General features: G+C 41.3%; 1 protein-coding gene across 1 annotated transcript in view; it reads left to right on the plus strand.

The window, feature by feature from the left end:
- Positions 1-20,115, plus strand: part of GLP1R (glucagon like peptide 1 receptor) — a 177,627-nt gene that overhangs the window by 25,552 nt on the left and 131,960 nt on the right. The window contains exon 3 of the mRNA XM_054972289.1: positions 15,977-16,073. Within this exon, the coding sequence (XP_054828264.1) occupies positions 15,977-16,073 (97 nt within the window). The remainder of the gene's footprint in view (positions 1-15,976; positions 16,074-20,115) is intronic.

Below are 20,115 nucleotides of genomic sequence, written 5' to 3' on the forward strand. Positions count from 1 at the left end.
ACAGAGCATTAAAAATAGTTAAAGAAGTATTGCTTAGAATAAAGGGAGAATATATATTTGTTAGATAGAGGAATATATAAAGAGTAAGGGAAAAGGGATAAAGGGTTGGAAAACTGTTGGAAGTCAACAAAAAGGGGGGGGGAAAAGGGAGGGGGTTAGAAAGTGGGAAATGGGAAAATTGATTGTAATGTATAAACATTTGATTCTAACCCAATAAAAAATTTTTCAAAAAAAAAAGACATTAAAATAGTTAAAATCATAAAAAGAGCAGGACAGACTATGTATGGCTATTCTTTTTATTATGGAATTTAAACAAATAGAGACAGAATTTGGCTATTTGCCTGGAGATAGTTGGATTTTCATCAATTAGGAGTTTCTCCAGGCAGGCCTTATTTGCCTCTGCAATTGGTCTGTCTAAGAGTGGGGAAATAAACTTATCCCTATAGACTTGATGGAAAGGACAGCGAAAGAACATATGAGTAAGTAATTCCACTTCACCAATGGGGCAATGGCAGCAGCTGTCCTCGTATGGGATCTTTCTATATTTCCCTTCAATGGTCATTGATAACTTTACATTGGGCCAGGGTGAAAGCTCTTCTATAAGATGGGACATCCAAATGAGTTGAGATATCTGGCCATACCCATAACATATCTAGAGTCCCTAGGGGCCATAAAATGAGGAGATTGAGCTAAATCTCATTGGTGCTCTATGTCACTCACCCTTTGTTTAACAATACTTTTTGCCTGGTCACTGCCCTGAGTCAGTAGGTTGTCAGGCGAGAGTCCCAATCTTTCTAAGTTGCTCTTAACCATCCACATCCACCTAGGTTGGTAAGGATCTTGGTTTATTAGAGGGAGAAGGCCTTTTTGATTGTTATATATCTTGAGCCATTGATAAACAGAAGATAGCAATATTCTGGCTTCAATTCTCATTTGGCCTGTTTCTAGCTGTAGGAGGGCATTTGGCACTCCTGGGGGTACCTGTAAGACGGCACGGATAAATTTGGACTGAATCTTCTTGCGAACTCGCAAATTATCAGCAGATATGCCAAAATTAATACCATATAGGAGTTGTGCAAGGGTTTTAGCTTGATACAGCTTCAGTGCTGCTGGGACATATAAGCCCCCCTTAGATAAAAAAAATCTCAAGATAGCATGCACTGCCCTTTCAGCTCTCTCCGCCATCAGATTACAGTGTGCTGTATTAGTCCCCGAATCCTGTATAACCACCCCCAGGTAGATAAATTTATGTACTTGTTGAATGATGACTGGGTTCATACTTATCTTCTGGTATTACAGTCTTTCGAAGAACAACTTTGGTGTACCTGCAACATAAAAGAGGACATTGATTGATATCAGTGACATTACTATTCTTGTGACCATTATGAATTTATTCTTGTTATATTTATTGAAATGATGTCTTTTAAATATTTATTGTGAGAATCTTGTAATGTGACTTGGAATATCTGATCGTAGGAATCTGTAGGAGCACTTTGCACTTTCTTCATTGCACTGTTTAAATATCATAAAAATCCATAAAATATTTCTAGAAATTTCTAATTGTTTTGGGATATTAGTTTTGATTGATTGCGGTTTAACTATTTAGTAGCCTTGGCAGTGGAGAGCCCCTTCTTTTTCTAGTCATTGATTCCCTTGTATGAACACCAAATTCAATAATATGAACTATTCTTGGAAATGTATAGAAAACTCTGAAGTTAAGGTGTAATGTGTTCATGGTGACTGATCCTGTCCAGAGTCAGACTGCTGCATTTACAATTGTTTGCAAGTTTCAGATAGTCAAAGAGCTATCACATATGCATGGTATAATGTAGGTTATCCTTAAGGTCAAAGGCATGAATGACTTTCTGTGTCTCAGACCAACGACCTCTTGAAAGCTGGAATGTGTTCCTCACTGCTATTGAAGGCTGTACCAACAGGTGCATTGTGTGGATCAGCGCAACTAGGAGTGTTCTATAGTAAAGGTAAAGGTACCTCCTGCCACCTCTACTATAGAACACTCCTAGTTGCACTGATCCTCTTTCAAATTCATAACACTCTTGCTCTCAATTTCTGTTTCCTACTGTAGCTTTCTCAACCCTTTCTCTTATCCCTAGGTTGCTATTCAAGGAGAGGCACCAAAATTGACTGCCCCACAACTTGTACCAGCATCTTTGGTAGGTGTGCCTTTCTTTATTTCTCTCTGTGAAATTGTATCCCATCTTTTTTTTCCCTGCTGTTTGTAAATGGGGCATGGCTCCAAAGGAGTCAGTCATCAACTTGCTGTCATTCTCAGCCTGACTAAATGTAAACATAGATGGGCCTCAACTGATGGGCTGCCATCATCCTTGGGGTGGAGACCAGAGGTGGCAGAAGGGAGGAAGAACCTAGAGGGACAGGACTGCAGGAAGCTCATCCCAGGCTAGGAGCACTTACTGGGACACATTTTTCCCCTCTGTTAGAAGAGTCAGCTGTGCTGTGGTGCAGTTGGTGGAGTCTAGATGAACAGGACAACAGTGGCTTTGGCTCTCTGGAATACCTATAAGAAATAAATATTGATTAAAGAGGGAGCCTGTGATGAGAACGCCAGCTCACCCAAAGGTGCCCAGAGCAATAAAAGGGGGAGGGGTGCATTCTGAGGCTCAAAGGAACCTAAAAGTGATGCCATTCTTTCTATAACTGAGTTCATATATCAGTTAAAATATGTAATATATGTATTAGAAGAAAAAGTCAGGATTCCAGGAACACACCTGCCTTATGCAGCACTGGTATGGTTAGGAATGAGATCTTGCAGGTGCACAGTCCATTGAATGGTCAGGACTCTATATAGCTGTGCTGAGGAGCTTGTTCCTCAACAATTCTTGGGTTTCTCAGCAATAGTAACCCCTGTCTTTCTAGTAGGCATCATAACAACTATAGTAAAGCTTCAATGGCAGGTTTCTGGAGTGCTGCATTAATCTCTCAGGCTGTGATCAGAAGATAACCCATAATTTGGCCTGTGCTATGAATAGACTCAAATTGTATTGGTTAAAATTGTCCTGGCTAGAGCTGATGTTTGCCTAATGTGAACAATTAGGAGACTCATTATTCGAGAGAGTCTTTGTGAACCATCATTCTCATTGCTTTCTCCATCCCTCTTTGATACACGTAACGAATAATGGGCAAATCTCTCTCTAAAAGGCTTTGTCAATTCACTCGCAAAAATTGGGATTGGGGATCTAATGTAGAGTAGCTAAGAAACCAGGGTATTGCCATTGTCAAGCATTCAGTCTACCTCCAACCCTCCTCCATGTTGTAAATTTATTTTTATTTATTTATTTATTCAATTTTTATACTGCTTCTTTTCAGTTAAGATATCAAAGTGGTTCACAGCAATTACAACAGTTAAAAATTACAGAAAAAATATAATATTCAATAAAATCACAATAAAACAGCCTAATACAATAATTAAAAAACACTCTAGGCCCAACCCCAGCCTATAAAACCCTATGAATAACATAAAAATTGCAGGTAGATAAAAATGCACAGCAATTTGCTCTGTCTCACAAAAGAATATTAGATAGCAAAGGCACTCAGGAATAGTTCTGCCTTACAGAGTTTCTATAACATCAACAGGTCCTGCTGAGCATGAGTGCCTTCCAACACTGCATTCCAAAGGAAAGGCGCCACAATCATAAAGGCCCTCTTCTTAGTGGAAGAAAGTCATGCCACCCCAGGGCCAGGAACCACCAGCAAACCCTGAAAAAATGAATGAAGCAAGTGGTGGGGGTTCATAATGGGAGAGGCAAACTCAAAGGTATGAGGGTCCTAGATCGTGAAGAGTTTTAAAGGTGAGGACCAGCACCTTGAATTGGATTTGGAGGCTAATTGGTAACCAGTGCAGCTGTTTCAAGATAGATATTATATGAGCTGACCATGGTGACGTGGACGGCAGCCTAGCAGCCACATTCTGCACCACATGAAATCTCAAGGGCGTCCTCAAGGGCAGCCCTATGTAGAGCGAGTTGCAGTAGTCTAAACTACAGGATCACATCACATGGATCAGCGTGGCGAGGTTGAATTGAGATAGGTATGGGGAGAGTTGTTGGGCCTGTCAAAAGTGAAAAAATGTTCTAGCCACCATGGACACCTATTTGTCCATGGAAAGCTTAGAATCAAACCAACCCCCCAAACTCTTCATGGAGTCCTCAGCAGAAAGCTCCATCGAGTAATGAAAGTGACAAATTCTCTGCAGCTGAAGTCCTTCCTAACCACAGGACCTTAGTTTTCAAATGATTTAACTTTAGCCAGCTACCCCTCAGCCACTTCACTACAACATTAAGACATTAGGCTAAGGAAGAGATACCTCCTTCTGGTTGCTTGCCAAGTAGAAGGTAGAGTTGGGTGTCATCAGCATACTGGTGACTGTATGCTGATGACCAAAAACCTTCTAACAACATCCTCTAGAGGGTGCATATGTACATATATTAAAAAGCATCAGGGACAAGATCAATCCCTGTAGACCCCCATAATGTAATTCCCATTGGGATGAACTCTCATCCCCAATGACTACCCTCAGTGAGTGTCCCTGGAGAAAAGAGACAAACCGTTGTAAGGTGGTAGCTCTTACCCCCAGTGAGGCTAGGCGGTCAACCAGGACCAAATGGTCAACTGTGTCAAATGCTGCCAACAAATCTAATAAAACCGGCAGACACAACCGCCCTTATCTAGTTGAAGTCAGATGTCATCAATAGACCTATTAAAACAATCTCAGTCACAAAGCCCAGCCTGAAGCCAAACTGGAATGGATCAAGAGCTGATGTCTCATTCAAAAACCCTGAAACTGGTCAGTCACCACGTTCTCAATGATCTTCCACAGGAAAGGCAAATTCAACACTGGGTGGTAATTTGCTAGCTCCCCTTTATCCAAGAAAGGCTTTTTCAACAGAGGTCTCACTACTGCCTCTTTGAGGGAGATAGGAAATGGGCCTAACATGAGAGAACAGTTAATAATTGCTCTCAAAGGGCTCTCAAAGGGCTTCCCACCACATCACAGGAAGGTTTAATTAGCTAAGAGGGGCAGGGGTCGAACAAGCAGGTGGTAGGCCTTACAGCCATCAAGAGTCTGTCAACATCTGCAGAGGTGAGTCAACTGAAGGAGTCTAAGGATAGACCAACAATGCAAACGGAGCCTCTGGTATGTTACTAGCAACACACTTGGCAGCCAGGTTGGCATGAAGCACAGAGACTTTATCCATAAAATATGTCACAGCTAAAAATTGAATCATCTACCACTTAAGAATCCATAGAAGAAGAAAATAACTGCTGAATCAATCTGAATAACTGAGCTGGATGCAAACTAGTGGGTGCAATGGAGGTGGAAAAGTAATTCCTCTTTGCCACCCTCACTGCCACTTCATAAGCCTTCAACTGAGCTCTATCACATGTTCTCATAGCCTCGTCACGGGTCTGGCACCATTTACATTCTAGCCATCACAATGACCTCATAGCATCTCTCAGTTCCTCCTTGTACCATGAAGCTGCTGAGAGTGAAGAGTGCGTTGGGGGGCAACTCTATCGATGGCCCCCTGAAGGCCCTTATTCCAGTATTTGGTAAGCCTATTGAGTGAGCTGCTATCAGGCCCAGAGAAATCCCACAAAGCATTCTGGAATCCATTGATCCATAAGTCTCTGTAGGTGAACATAAGTCAGCTTGTTGGCCAAGTGGGAGGGGGTTGCTAACTTCAATCCCACCCTAACAAGGAAATGATCTGACTATGGCACCAATTCACAGACAAGACTTAGAAAGGATACATCCAGGTTTTTTAAATGCCCTTATGAACTAGAGTCTAGATATATTGGTGGCTTTATGTATTGGGTGAATAAGGCAGCCAGTCACAGAAGCAATGGCTGCTTGTCTGTTGTTTCAAAGAGTGGTATGTATACATAGTCACAAACATGCTTTCTTTTTCTTTCTTCCTTCATCCAGAGATGATAGGTGGACCCACCTGGGTAGGTGTCCAGAACCTCTGCTGCCAGTGAGTGCACTGCAGTCAGTGCTGCCATTACACTGAGAAGTCTTTGCTGTTTGTGCCACAGCTCTTCTATCTCTGCTTGGAAAAGCAGACCAAAGAATTTGGTACTCAGGTTGTTTTCTGCCCACCAATGACATGAAAGGGACTTACTTCTGAATAAACCTCCCTTGAAGAAAGGATGTTATGAAGAGTCCCTGAGAGATTTCTCTTCCTTATTTAAGAGGGGGAAGAGTAGATAGATAGTGAAGAGGAGTGTAAGAATGCTCCTCTGCTGCCTAGCTTTAGCCAATGAATTTTTTCCTCCTCCTTCAAAACGGAGAGGGAATGCATCACATATTAGCTGATTATGTTTCAAAAGAAGATGAAATAGCATAAGGAAAATCTTCCCTCCCATTCTCAGGGTTTCATATCTTCAGACCTAAGGTACTACAATAAATAATGATAAAGCAGATCCAGTAAAGTAGAGAAAGTAGTGGATGATTGTTGTGGATTTTCCGGGCTGTATAGCCGTGGTCTTGGCATTGTAGTTCCTGACGTTTCGCCAGCAGCTGTGGCTGGTATCTTCAGAGGTGTAGCACCAAAAGACAGAGATCACAGTGCGGAAAAGATGTTGGCAGATCATTTATATCTACTCAGGAGGGTTGGGGTTGGGCTGAGTCATCCTGTAAGAGTTTCCCAGGGTGTGAAATGCTAATAGAGGGAGGCTTCACTGTATCCTGAGGAGGTTCTTTTGCATATGGATTGGTGCTTGATATGCTAATCTTCTCTGCAGGGCTATTATAGGATGTAGAATGTTTTGTTAGCCTGGTGTTTTTCAGGACTGGAAACCATGTTCTATTCATTCTTAAAGTCTCTTCTTTCCTGTTGAAATTGTGCTTATGCTTGTGAATTTCAATGGCTTCCCTGTGCAGTCTGACAAAGTAGTTGGAAGTGTTGTCAAGTATTTTAGTGTCCTGGAATAGGATACTGTGTCCTGTTTGAGTTAGGCTATGTTCAGCCACTGCTGATTTTTCAGGATGGCCAAGTCTGCAGTGTCTTACATGTTCTTTTATTCTTGTCTGGATGCTACGCTTTGTGGTCCCGATGTAAACTTGTCCACAGCTGCAGGGTTTGCTCTGGGAAAGTAGTGTTTCTAGGGAAAGTAGTGTTTCTAGGGAAAGTAGTGTTTGCACTGGGAGGCAACTTAACATTCCTTGCTAGAGGGGTTTACTGTGCGGCTAATATCTCCAGTAGAACTGCAGTACTTGGGTCCAACAAGATTTTCAGGGTATAAACTTTTGAGAATCAAAGCTCCCTTCTCACTGGCCACTGGACTCAAATCCCTTGGAACAAAATGAAAATACAATAGAGAGAAAAACAAATTGTTTTGATGAAACAAACAGAAACTAACCAACTATAACTTGGGCTGGTCTTGAAGCCTATGGCCCAGCTCATTCACACGAGTCATACGCCAAGAGTCAAGAGCCTCTTGGCTCCTGCTTTTGGCTACACTCAAGATTATACCTGGGAAGAGGAAGAGCAGGAAAAACTCCCCATGGTTTAGACATTGCAGCTGGCATCAGTGATGTCCCTGGCAGCAGTTGACTCCCCCCCCCCCTGAAAAAAGCCCTTTCTGAAATCTGCAGGAAGAGACTTTCTTGCATCTTAAGGATTCCAAATCTCTCTCTCCTGCTAAGTGTCAGCTTCTAGCTGGAGGTGTGAACTGACCATTTCATTGTGTCTGGCCAGGGAGGTTATTAGCATTTCTAAAACACTGGGCTGGGTGAGACTGGAGAGCCATCAACTTGACTTCCCGCCTCCTTCCTGTTAAAAGAGAAAAAAATCTTAAGGCTAAAAGTGAATGTTTTGTACTTTCTAAAACTCTAAAGTAAAACAAATTTCTCCACAGGGGGAAGTCAGCTTTTTTGTGTCCTTTTTGAAGGCTCTTTTTGGCGTGGGTTGGTGTTTTTAATCTATTCTGTAATATTACCAGGTTTACCAGGATGGCTTTCTGAGGTGCTGAAAGAATTATTTAAGTGTGCTTTATGTGGCCACTACCTAAAGCCATAAGATGATTACTGTAAGAAATGTTGTATATTTGAGGCTTGCTCCAGACCATTGTTGAATTGGATAATTCATCATCCTGAAATTAATTGCAATTAATTATGTTGTCGGCATGAATAACTCCTTGTGCTGTGTGTAATTTGTACAAATTTGTACTTGTCTCATCCATTCTAAGTGATCCCATAGATATTTCCACTGTCTCTCCCGTGCTTCTTGCTTTCATGGTTTCCTTTTGCTGTATTTGATCATATCCATGGAGTATGCATTTAGGATGTATGCTGCGGCAGCTGTATAAATGGTCCCTGTTGTGCTTACATGGGCAGATTCCAGCAGTTTAGGTTTGCTTTGATTACTTTTCCATACTTCCCCTTCTCTTGCAATTCTGAGCAAGCCACTTGGAGTCTATCAAATTTATTTAACAGATTTAAGGATAAGGTTAGAGAGGTAAAGGGTTACAGAGAAATAAATACAAATCACCATTTTTAAAATCACACATTTATGCTCATTCTGTCAATTTCTGTTGATCTTCAATGCTTTAGGAGTTGGAGAGAACCTTACTTTATCATGTAGCCTCTGCTTTCTTAAAAACATAGAACTTAAGATATTTTCTCCATGGGATAGATTGTGAGAAGCAAATGGATTGCATATTAATTTCTGCTGGTAGTTGGTAACACATGACGTGGCCTTACTGTTAAGAGGCTTACTCTGAATGTGGAGAGTCCCTTTAACCACCAATAGACCTATTCTCCATGAATTTATCTAATCCCCCTTTAAAGCCAAATATGTTTGTTGCCATCACTACATCCTCTGGCAGCAGGTTCCACATTTTAATCACTTCTTGTCTGTCCTGAGTATCAGCTTCATTGGTCAGTTTTTAGTATTTTAGAAGAGGGAGAAAAAGTTCTCTCTGCCCCATACATATTTTATAAATCTTTGTCATGCCCCCCTCCCCTCAGTCATCTATTTTTGTAAACTGAAAATGCTCAGTCTCTTTAACCTTTCCTGATAGGAATGGTGCTACGATGTTTTAATTGTCTTAGTTGCCCTTTATTTTTTTTTCTGGTCTGTAGTGCCCTTTTTGAGATACAGTGATCAGAACTGCATATGCTATTCTAAATGTGGCTGCATCAAAGATCTATACAGAGGCAATATAATATTGGCCATTTTATTTTCAGACCCTTTCCTAATTATCCCCAACATAGAGTTTGCCTTTTTCACCACTGGCACATACTGAGTAAATGTGTTCACTGAACTATCTGATGTGACCTGACGGTCTCTTTTTGTCTCACTTTCAACAAGTTCAGACTCCATTACAACATTTTTATTTTGTTCCACCCTACACTGACCTACATTGAACTTCATTTGCCACATAGTAGCCTACTCATCCAATTTGCAGAGATTTCTTGTCACCTCAGTTTGACTCAGTTTTTCAGACTCCATTACTGAAAACAGTGGCTCCTGCATGGGCATATGCCTCACATTTTCTAGACTGGAAATTTGGTCTCTCTTAGTTGAGTTATGGATTACATCAGGTATTGGTAATACTATGTACTTTAACATTTGGATTAATTGCATGGTACAGCATGTACTAAAAGATTAAGCGTCATGAACAACTTTAGGTTGGATAAAAACAGTGATGATGAACAACTAAAAGGCAATTATTTTCATCAGTCACCAAGAGACTTTCCAGATTCCTAGTAACAGTTGGAGGTGGTCTTTTATTTGTGCTTTGCCCAGTAACTGCCACCGGGCCTTGTTTCTTATAGGGACAAGAAGAGCTGTTTTGGGAATAAGAAGAACAACCAACAACAACAGCCTTCCCAAAGTACACAATCACAAAATCTTAGTAATTTTTTTATATATATAAAGTGCAAAGTGCTAGAAAATTGTGCAAACTTATCCAAGATATAAATATAATCAATTTAACTAACAACATCCAACTAGTGGGGCAAATCACAAAATCTAAGATCATTTTCTATACAAAATGATTCAATAAAGATTCACTACAAAAATACATATATTACATTCAATACAGATTCTGTACAAAAATAATCCCAATTCAATGTACTGAATTAGAAATGCACACAGGCATTCAAAAAAGTTCATGAATGAATCTCTGTTGTAAATCAGTTGCTTGCAGAAGTCTTACACATCTACCATGCTCCAAACAGCCACGCCTACGGGTTTTGCCAGCATATGCTGTCCAATCCCGTTTCGTCCATTCACTTCTTCATAGGCATTTAAATAGCAATTGCTACAGTCCGTCATATACCACTATGCTGGTTAACTCCAGATGGTTTAAAGAAGCATCACCTTCTAGCATTTATTTCAAGCAATGCCTCTCTACAAAAAGCCTGTCATGGTTGTAAGTTGCAAAATGCGCCCAATCCTGATGTTGTGAGCATTGCTCATTATTACACATTATTTTCTGAAAATAGAACATTTAAGAAGGTTATAGTGTAATGCTTGGAGATGTATAATAACAGCCTCTCCACTGTTTAAATGGAGAGGCAGAATATATATGTTTTAAATTAATACTTGCTTAAGCTTGAAAGCAGTATCTTTTTGGTTGTAGCAACAAATTAATATGCCTCTTTGTTTAAGAAATATCTAACTAATGGGAAAGCTTGATTCAGATTAATGGTTTAAATCAATATTGTTTTCCTGTATGATTGAAACTAGGTTACTCATTTAAATTTCAAACCAGTCTACCATAGTCACTGAGAAGTCATGGAGGAAAGAGACAATCTTGTGTTAGCCAAACTGCCTCAAAGATGGGGAATTAATAGGCAGTTGGCATATATTAAGGGATCACACAACCAGTGTATACCAGGGTCAGAATCTCTGGAGCACGCCAAACAAGGGAAGAGACTAATACTTAAATGAATCAAGGCTTTTATTTAAGAATGTTTGAGCATACAGAGTCCAAGAATCACACACACATCCAGTACAAGACTAGGAAACAAAGGTGGGAAAATATAGAGAAGGTTGCATTATCAGGAGTATCATTGTTGGGCAATACGCACCTGTCCTGATGAGAAGCAGAGATTCAGCAGTGAGCAGAATGCCTAGTGGGGTGCCTGCACTACACTAGGTGGGATGGGGTAAGAGGAGCCCCGGGGAGTTTGAGCATCTCCCTTAAATAGCCAATTTCAGCCCCAGGGCTAGACCTGGGGTGGGCTTCATGTCCTGTCAGATGGTTCTCAGGAAATTTAACAAAAGCAATTATTGTGCCACTTTGTCAGGATACAAGGGATCTGGGATGGGTAATTTGAAATCTGATGTTTTTCTTTGTGAAACCTCAAGGGGGGCAGGAGGGAGGGGGGACAGACGGATGGAAAGTGATTGAGTGTTATGATGGTCCATGAGGACACTTCCCAAGGGGTGAAAGAACAGAGAGGAAGAGAGGATGGGGGAGAGATCTGCATTTTATGATAGTCATGGCTTGATGGATGGATTGATTGTCTCAAGGTGGGATTATCAGAGTCTGGAGGCGCCTTGCCTCCCAGCCTCTGCTTCTGGCATCTGAACATCAAATGGTACAACATGTAAACAGTTCATGACAGCAGCGCTGGCAGGCTATGGCTTCCAAAGGGAAATAGTTGTCCTTTTAAACTGTCTCTGGAACATGGCCCCTCTCTCTGTGTCTCTATTGGTCCCAGTTGCTGTAGGGATCTCAGCAGTAGCTGGCATCTTGGCGGCAGGCACATTGATCTGGGTGCATCGTGGCTACTCCAGAGTGTTTGCAGGGAGGGTTGCTTGTGGGTACTGGCTAGGGGTTGCCTTGCCAGTCCCATGGAGTTCCCTCTTCTTACATAATATTGACCTCTGCACCAAGTTGTGCACAGTTCATATATAAAGTCCATGTCCAGGTTCTGAGAGAAGGTTCTAGGCAACAATTGAAGAATCTTCTAAAGGGATCATTAGGGGACAGATTGTATAAATTGGGAGATACTAACAAAATGTTTGTTGTAGCAGTAGTCAGTTTAATCTCTCAAGGTAGTGGGTCTCCGAGGAATACCGCATGTATGGAAGCAAGTTCCGTTTACATCAACAGGACTGACTTGTTATAGACACAATTGAAGTGGGATGTGTGTGTGTGCAATTGTGCAGATGTGATCCACTTTAAGTTCTCAAATACCACATACTATCGCACACCTGTCTTGACCACACGCCAGTTAGGTTTGATATGTGGAGAATCAGTGTTGACGTTGCAAGGCTTTCACAACAATACTGTTTAAATGAATCATTTGTTTTTGCTGTGGTGAATCCTGATGCTAGCAGAGAAGGAACATGAAAAATGAGCAGTGCAAATGTGGCTTCACAAGAAATGTCTTGCAAAAGTAGGTAAGATAGGGAAAGTGGGCTTTTGTAGCCCCATTATGTGATCTGGTGACTAAACTATGACAGAGCAGGAAGTGGTCTCCCTTCATAGTCAGTCACTGGAAGACACACAGCTGTTTTGCCAACTTAAAAGGAGCTGGTTTGATGTTGCTTTCCTAAATGACAATACAGTGTTTTTTGACTGATAATTGAAAGTGATCAGGAGGGAGTTTGTTCATCTCCCTTTACCTTCTGCTTTGAAAGCTGCAGAGCATTCTGAGCATGTCTATTGGTTTTTTATGGCCAAAAAGTGCCACAAAAGCTTCTAAGTCCTGGTTACTGCATATAAAGCTTTTAATACCCTTGAACCAATATACCTTCAGGGCCACCTTTCCTTCTGTTCTCTGCTACTACTAGTGTGCTCATCTGAGCAAAGCCTTCTGAAGGGCCTTCCTGCAAATGGATAAGATTAGTAACTGCCTGTTCATGCACATTTTCTTGGTGGCTCCCACCTTGTGGAATGGCCTGCATGAGGAGGCCAAGAAGCCCCCCCACCCCCCGCAATGCTTCTATTATTTCTGTGGTTCTGTAATCCCAGTTTTGCTTATTGGAGGACTTTGTTTTATATTTTGTAGTCTGCCTTGAGTCCCCACCACAAGGTGGGGCCGTGTGTGTGTGTGTGTGTGTGTATAAAAGGGGGAGAGTCAGGTTTACACCTGGAACCATCCTTCCCTCTCTCTGTCTGTCCTCCTTCAGGCTTCAGGAGAAATGTTCTGGCATGTCCTCATAGGCCTGCCCCCCCACTTTTAAAGGTCACAGCCCAGGCTGCATAGGCTTGGCAGCCATCTCTAAACCCCAACCCTAGGGCAGATCCCTGCTAGTGGACTATGACCTCTTTTTCCAGGTGCCTTTCATTGGGCTCCACAGAGTGTTCTTCTATTACCTGTGGCAGTTCCTCCTGCCTAAGAATATGCTGCTTATGTTGGTGGCTGCCAGCTCCCATTCCAACCTACCAACCAGCTGGAAAGTGGGCCAAGGTTTAAAGGACTTTCTGGTCCTGCCATGACTTTGTGCCACAGCATGGTCACTGCACATCAAAGGATCTTGCAAGGTAAGTATTGGTTCCTCCTTGGTCTGTGGAGGCTGAACTGTCCCCAGATTGTTAAAGAACCTGCCCCCCCCCACCCTTCAGGAGGGCTTCCTCTGCTGTCATCATTTCACAGCCTCTGCCAGCTGGAGAGGCTGTCAGCACTGTCTCTTGACAGGTGGGCTATAAATGAAGTAAAGTGTCTGTTATTGGCCCCACAGGGGTTCTTTTCTTGCATGTGGCTCCTCCCCCTGCCTAATGATGTGTTGCCTAATGACATGCTGACATAAAAAAAGACAAGTCCTTTTCTCCAATGAGTATATAGTCTAAACTTTGGCAATTCTGAAGACAGAAAGTGTGGAGGAAACGAGAGCAGTGAAGTGTGCCAATACATAGTTACAGTTTGGGTTAAGGTATTAAGCAGAAGAATTCATGATGAAGATCCAAAGGAATAACCATGTAAATCTGCAGCAAAAGCAATGCCCTCATGACTTAACAGATTTGCTACAGCTTCTTGGTCCATCTGATGAAGCATGCTGCAGCTGGTAAAAGCTTATGCTATAATAAAGTCTGTACATGTTTTAGTGTGCCACAAAACTTACCTGTTTGTGGAAAAGATGAGTAAGGGGATGTGTGTGTATGCGCACATGCAAAAGAAACAATTTCTTCAAATGCCCCACCTCCCTCGCCTGCTAATGAAAAGGATCTGATATGAAAATGTTCCCCTGAAGAAAAATAATTGAGTTTGGACAGCTAGGATGAAGCTCTAAGGGCTGTTAATCCTACAGCTTGAGGATGTAGACTTGTATCAGCAGCTATGGTTGGGAGATGTTTTAACAGTTTAGTAGCAGATTCTGCACAATTAGGTTCCTGCTGATGGTTTTATGACTTCATCTTAAATATCCAGTCTAGACTACTCTGTGTGCAAGAAAGATATCTTAAATGGGCTATTAGGTATTAGGTATTTGAAGGATGGTAAATTCTTATGCTCACAATTTAGTTTTAGAAAAGCTTATTTTAATAAAAGTTGATGAAGTTTTCTAAATCTGTGCTGAGAATCTCCTTCAAAGATGGTGATGACTAAGATCTTAAGTGATTCTTTGCTTCCTTGGATATCTGGGAGGCTGATGTTTTGAAAACTGTCATTTCCCCTGTTTAGAAGTTACTTTTCTAATGATAGATGCTACCCTAAAGGATGTCATCCCCCTTTCATCTGCACTTCTGATTAGCTCATACAAATTAGAAGAGGAAAACGTAGAAAAATGCAGAAATGCTGTTTCTTCTAGAGGTCCTCTTGATTTATATGATTTGCTGTACTAGAATGTGCAGACTGTGCTTAAGTGATTTCCCATGAGGTAACTTTTGTGATTTCCCATGAGGTGAGGAGCAAAAAGGCAAGCCTCTCTAAGCCATGGCAGCGCCATCCCAGTGTTACCAGCACCGCCTGGAAGCTACATGCTGAAGCTCCTGCTCCTTCTGTGCTGCCACTGCTTCTGCCATGGCTGCCACCACTCCTTGCTGCTGCTACCACACCACTTTTCCAGCTGAGCTGCTGCTCTTGCGCTGCCAGCTGCTCACATGTGTTCATGGCACTGAAGTGGCTCCCCTTTTTATGCCTGACCCATGGACCTGGGAGGAAACTGTGCCTCTCAGGTCCTCTGGCCAAAGCATGCCCCTGTGGCCCAGCCAACCTCCCTCCCATCAGCCCCGTGTGAATGCATAGGGCCTTGTGTGAGCTGCCTGAGTCTGCTGCCATGAGGATGCCTGCTGCCCTGCACCCCACAGTCTGCAAACCTGGTGGTCAGTAAGTCTGCAGCCAAGGCTTATCACTAAATCCCAATATTAATGTTAATCAGAGATACTGTATGAGGGCCCTGGTATTGTTGGAGGGCAAGTTGGGGTTTGACAGACATATAGGTGTGGTGCATTTATTGAAGGCAATGCTCCTTTTATCTCAGCAAGTGAATTCTAGTATTCTAATAACCAGTATTTTTTTGCTTTTTTAAAAAAGTGCCAGTACTCATATATGAGGTTGTTCCAATTTCTACCAATTCTCCCTTCAGGGCTTTGGAGAGCCCCGCCAAAGTTGCTGGTATTCAGTACTGATGAGTACCACCATGAAAAAGCCATGCTATAACCTTATATAAATCTTGTGAATCTATGCCTGATGTGGACAAGGAATAATATTAGTATGATGTTAATATAAAACATTTAACAGCTGCAATGGGAGCAATTTTTCCCTTCTAAAAGCATTGAGGGGTAGTGGAGTGGATTACTTAAATAAATTGGACTTCAAATACAAAATAATTCATTTAATATCCATGCCCTGGTAGATTATGTATCTGTCTCCAGGCAATAGTATGTACCAGTATTATGTGCTTGTTTATAACTCTAGGAAACTGTTGTTACTGTTTGGCAAGGTAGCCCCATAGATTCAGTTCCTCATTAGAAAATCTCTGGAACATTTAATTTGTCTCTTATTAAAGATCTTGTGTGGGTTTTTTCATTCCAGAGATCAACGGCGATGTTTAACTCATTGAAGGAGAATTGGGAACAGTATCAGCTTCAGTGCTTGAAATATTTCCATGAAACACCTCCTATTCTGTCAGGTAAGACTATTGAACACAGATGCGGTATTTATTCTTGTGTCTCTATGCTGCTCCAGTTATTACAGGCCTTAAAATATACTTTGTCCTCTCCCTTTCTCTTAGTTAAGCTTTACTATAACCTGAAGGAACAAAGTTTAACTTTGATTCCAGTAAGGAAAAGTTAAGGATTTCTCCTGTTCAGAAATGTGGCTATAACTTGCCTTCAGTGTTAGCCAAAAAAGCAGTTAGAAGTTCAGTTGTGGCATGTTCAGCAGGGAAAGTTGATGAAGATACACACACACACACACACACACACACACACACAACCTTTCATTACCTCTGGAGTATGGCAAACAAGATGTGGCAGGGCCCCATATAGTGTTGCACTATAACCTTCACTGCTGAGTGTCACAGGTATTCTGGTAGTACTAGCTCATGCACAAAGGACAAGAGAGCCTCAGTACTTCACCTTGCAACATCAGGTGCTCCACTAGGGAAAGAATAATGTTTTTTGTGTTGCAATACATATTGATTTTTAAAAGCTTATACATTCATCAAGAGTATTCAGAATGGCTTGCAATGAAACAGATTATAATATAAATAATTAATCTATGGTATTTTTTAGAAAGGTTAGTAGCAGGGATATAATAACCAGCCAAAGAGTTGGCAGTTCAGAAACATCTTAGCATCTCGCTTAAGAAGGTGAGGAATTGGTTCTGGTGGGCATTCTCAAAGGGAATTCCCAATTATAGCAACACTCTGAAGGGCCTGCTTGGTAACTCAGGCTAATGTACATCAAAAGAGGCATAAAAGGATTTATTAGGTTCTTATGTATCTGTCACTTTTGAGAAGGCACTCTGTGTAAAATGCTGGGTCAAGACGGTTGAAAGCAGTTTTGTTTAACCGGCACCCTCAAAGCACCGAGTGGTAGCTTGTTACAGAAAAACAGGCATTCAAATGGCATCTTTAAAGATGAACCAAGTTTTATTCCAGGATTCTTTATTTGAGACCAAGTGTGGTACAGTGGTTAGAATGTCAGAGTAGGATGTGGGAGACCTGGATTTGAATCCCTTCTCTGCCATGGAAGCTTACTGTGTGACCTTGGGTTGTTCACAGTCTCTCAGCCTAGCCTACCAGTGACACCCAGTACACTGCTACCCACCATAAACATCCCTTCACAAGTTCTGGGCTACATAGGTAGTTCAGGTCTGTTACAACTCGCTGCCCATCTAGCCCCTATTTATCAGGTAGAGAGCCCTGATCCAAATGTACACAGGGTCCTCTCTTTTCTCTTCCGCTAGACTGTACCAGACAGGGTAGCCAGTTCCCTAATTTCACTAATCCTCATTCAGCTAGTTATTGGAGTAAGGGAAAATATTTATTTTCCTTGTACACTGACACCATTTAGTTCATCAGATTGTGTGTGTGTCTGTGTTTGTGTGTGTGTTTTATCCTGAGCCTTCTATACATCCAGCCAGGCAGGATTAGATGGAGGTGGAAGGATTTACTTTTATTTATAAGTAGTGAGTGAGTCAAAGGAATACATTGTTCTTAATAGGTGAATTCATCATCTCACAATATCATTACAGTGGATGGTTAACCTATAACAGGTGTCAGCAGCCTAAAATCTTTTCCTCCTTTCTCTAACTATTCTAACGGATTTCAACCACCAGCAGCTGCAACATTCCATCATTCCATTGGCTGTCCACTGGGAGAGGTGGTACTGAACCTGTTTGTCACACTAACTGTTGTGAGCATAAAATGGAGTAAAGAAGAATGTAAGCTGATTTGGGTCCCTGTTGAGAAGAATGACAGGATATAAATGAGTAAAATAAAATAAATGATGAATATCTTGATGGAAATACTAATTGTGGGTACATCAGTATGTGAAGAAGGGAAATTGTGTACAGAATTATTAGGAAAGGTATTGAAAACAACATAGCCAGTATCATAATGTCATTGTGTATAGATTTACAGAACGGCCACATTTAGAATACTGTGTAGAGTTCTGATTGCTGTGCCTGCACTGGAAAGGGTGCAGAAAAGAGCAACAAAATTAACAAGAGTTCGGAGTACCTTCCACATGAGCAATATCTAAGGAGTTTAGTGCCTTGGAGTTTAGAGAAAAGATTACTGAAGGATGTGCATGATTGAGGTTGATAACATCATGCTTGCTGTGGAAAAAGTAGATGAAGTGTACTTGTCCATAATACCTGAACTCATGGGCACCTGGACACAGTATTAGAGAGTAGGTTCAGGATGGACGAAGTGAGAAAGTATTTTTTCCTCAGAGTATTTAAATAAGGTAGGACTCAAAACTGTTTTGAAACTCCTCTTTAAAACAAAAAAGCTAGGTTTTCCATTGTTACTTCTCAAATTGCACTGTCAGTGAAGTGAATGACTCTGGCTAATAGTGGTAATGGCAAGGAAGTATTAATCTCCCTTTGGGCAGCTTCCACTGTTCTCCTAGGCTGGTGGTTTAATAAATCTAAACTTGAGACTTGAATAAACTATAATGCTGATTAGTGACTTTTTTGTGTGGTTATTTCAGCAATGCATCAATCAGTATGTATAGTTTGGAATTTGAAACAGCATGACTAGAGACTCTTCATTTAATTGGAAATAGATACATTTGAATAACTGTGTGAACTAGTATGGCTGATGCTAGACGCTTATGTATGGCAAACCAAACAAACAGTGCTATTCTAAGAAGAGTTACTCTAGTATAAACCCAGTGATTTCAATGGGCTTAGACTGGAGTAACTACTCTTGGGATTGCATTGAAAATGGAAGGATATCTGGTATTGAAGCAAGATGGGAGCCCAAAGTGCTGCTACACCATTAACTGTCTTGACTTCAATGGGCATGTAGCTGGGGTCCACTGAAGCCAATGTTTAAGAGTAGCGCAACTGGAACAGGTAGTGAAATGAAGCCAATTTTTATCAGGAATTCAGCACAACAACATAATGAAATTACCATTTCTGGATAACTTGAATTTGTCTCTCAGTCTCTGCAATATAGAAGAAATTTATTTCCTATGTGTTACCCAGATAGGCAATCTCCTAATTAGCTGGGGGAAATTGCCTTGTAGGAGGCAAAGTGAGAGGGGATAACTGGGATTCTCCACCAATGTTTATGGGGATTTTCCCCTAAAGAGAACTCTTGAAATAAACCAGCTAGATGTTCAGCTGGGAAGGTATTCATTAAAGGAGAAATAAAAGGGCAAATATACAATCAGACACAGAACACATATGAGGCTAACTAAGAATAAAAGAGAATGAGAGAGGAGAGAGAAGAAAGCAATTTCGAGGAAGGCTATAATGACTAGTCTCAAAGATGGATGTCTGCAGAAGCAGCAGCGGAATGACCAGCATTTCACAGAGAGAAGAAGGCCCAAACAGATCTGGGGGTGTATGTACAGGTCCTAGAACACACACTCTCTCTCTCTCTCATGGCTAGGGACTCCAGATATAACAGGGTAAAATGCTCCCTGGGGCAAGCTGATGTTTTCACCCCCAGAACAATAACTTGATTGGTTTTCCAGATCTGGATAATAGGTGAAAATGATGCTTGATAATCCTGTGAGTACCAGAAGGAAAAGCTACCAGATTTGGTGAATAGTATTAGATGTTGCTTAATTAAGGTAAATGGGTGAGGGGAAGTGATGCTGGGTGTTGATGAGATTAGTCAGGAGTTTCTTGGGAGACCCATTGTCCTAAATTATCTCTACAGGGCATGGTGGGCGCATTAGTCAGTCACTCTGACTGCCTTCTAAAATATTTGCCCAGACTCTTACCTAGCTGGCATCCATTTTGTTTCATTTCAGGCCAGGCAGGTTTTGTGCTTAGGATATTTGAGGTAGTGTTTATGATTTCATGTTTATAAACTGCCCCTCATTGGGAGGAGGATTCTGACTACTAACATATGGGTCTTAACTCATACATGACCACGATAGCTTCCACCATAAAATAAAACTGCAAATAAAATACTAAAACTCAATAATATAATAAAATACAATAAAAACTAAACTCAAAATAGGCTTCAGAGACAGCAGTTAAACTAC

This window comes from Eublepharis macularius, chromosome 1 (assembly GCF_028583425.1).
Source record: "Eublepharis macularius isolate TG4126 chromosome 1, MPM_Emac_v1.0, whole genome shotgun sequence".
Lineage (NCBI taxonomy): Eukaryota > Metazoa > Chordata > Lepidosauria > Squamata > Eublepharidae > Eublepharis > Eublepharis macularius.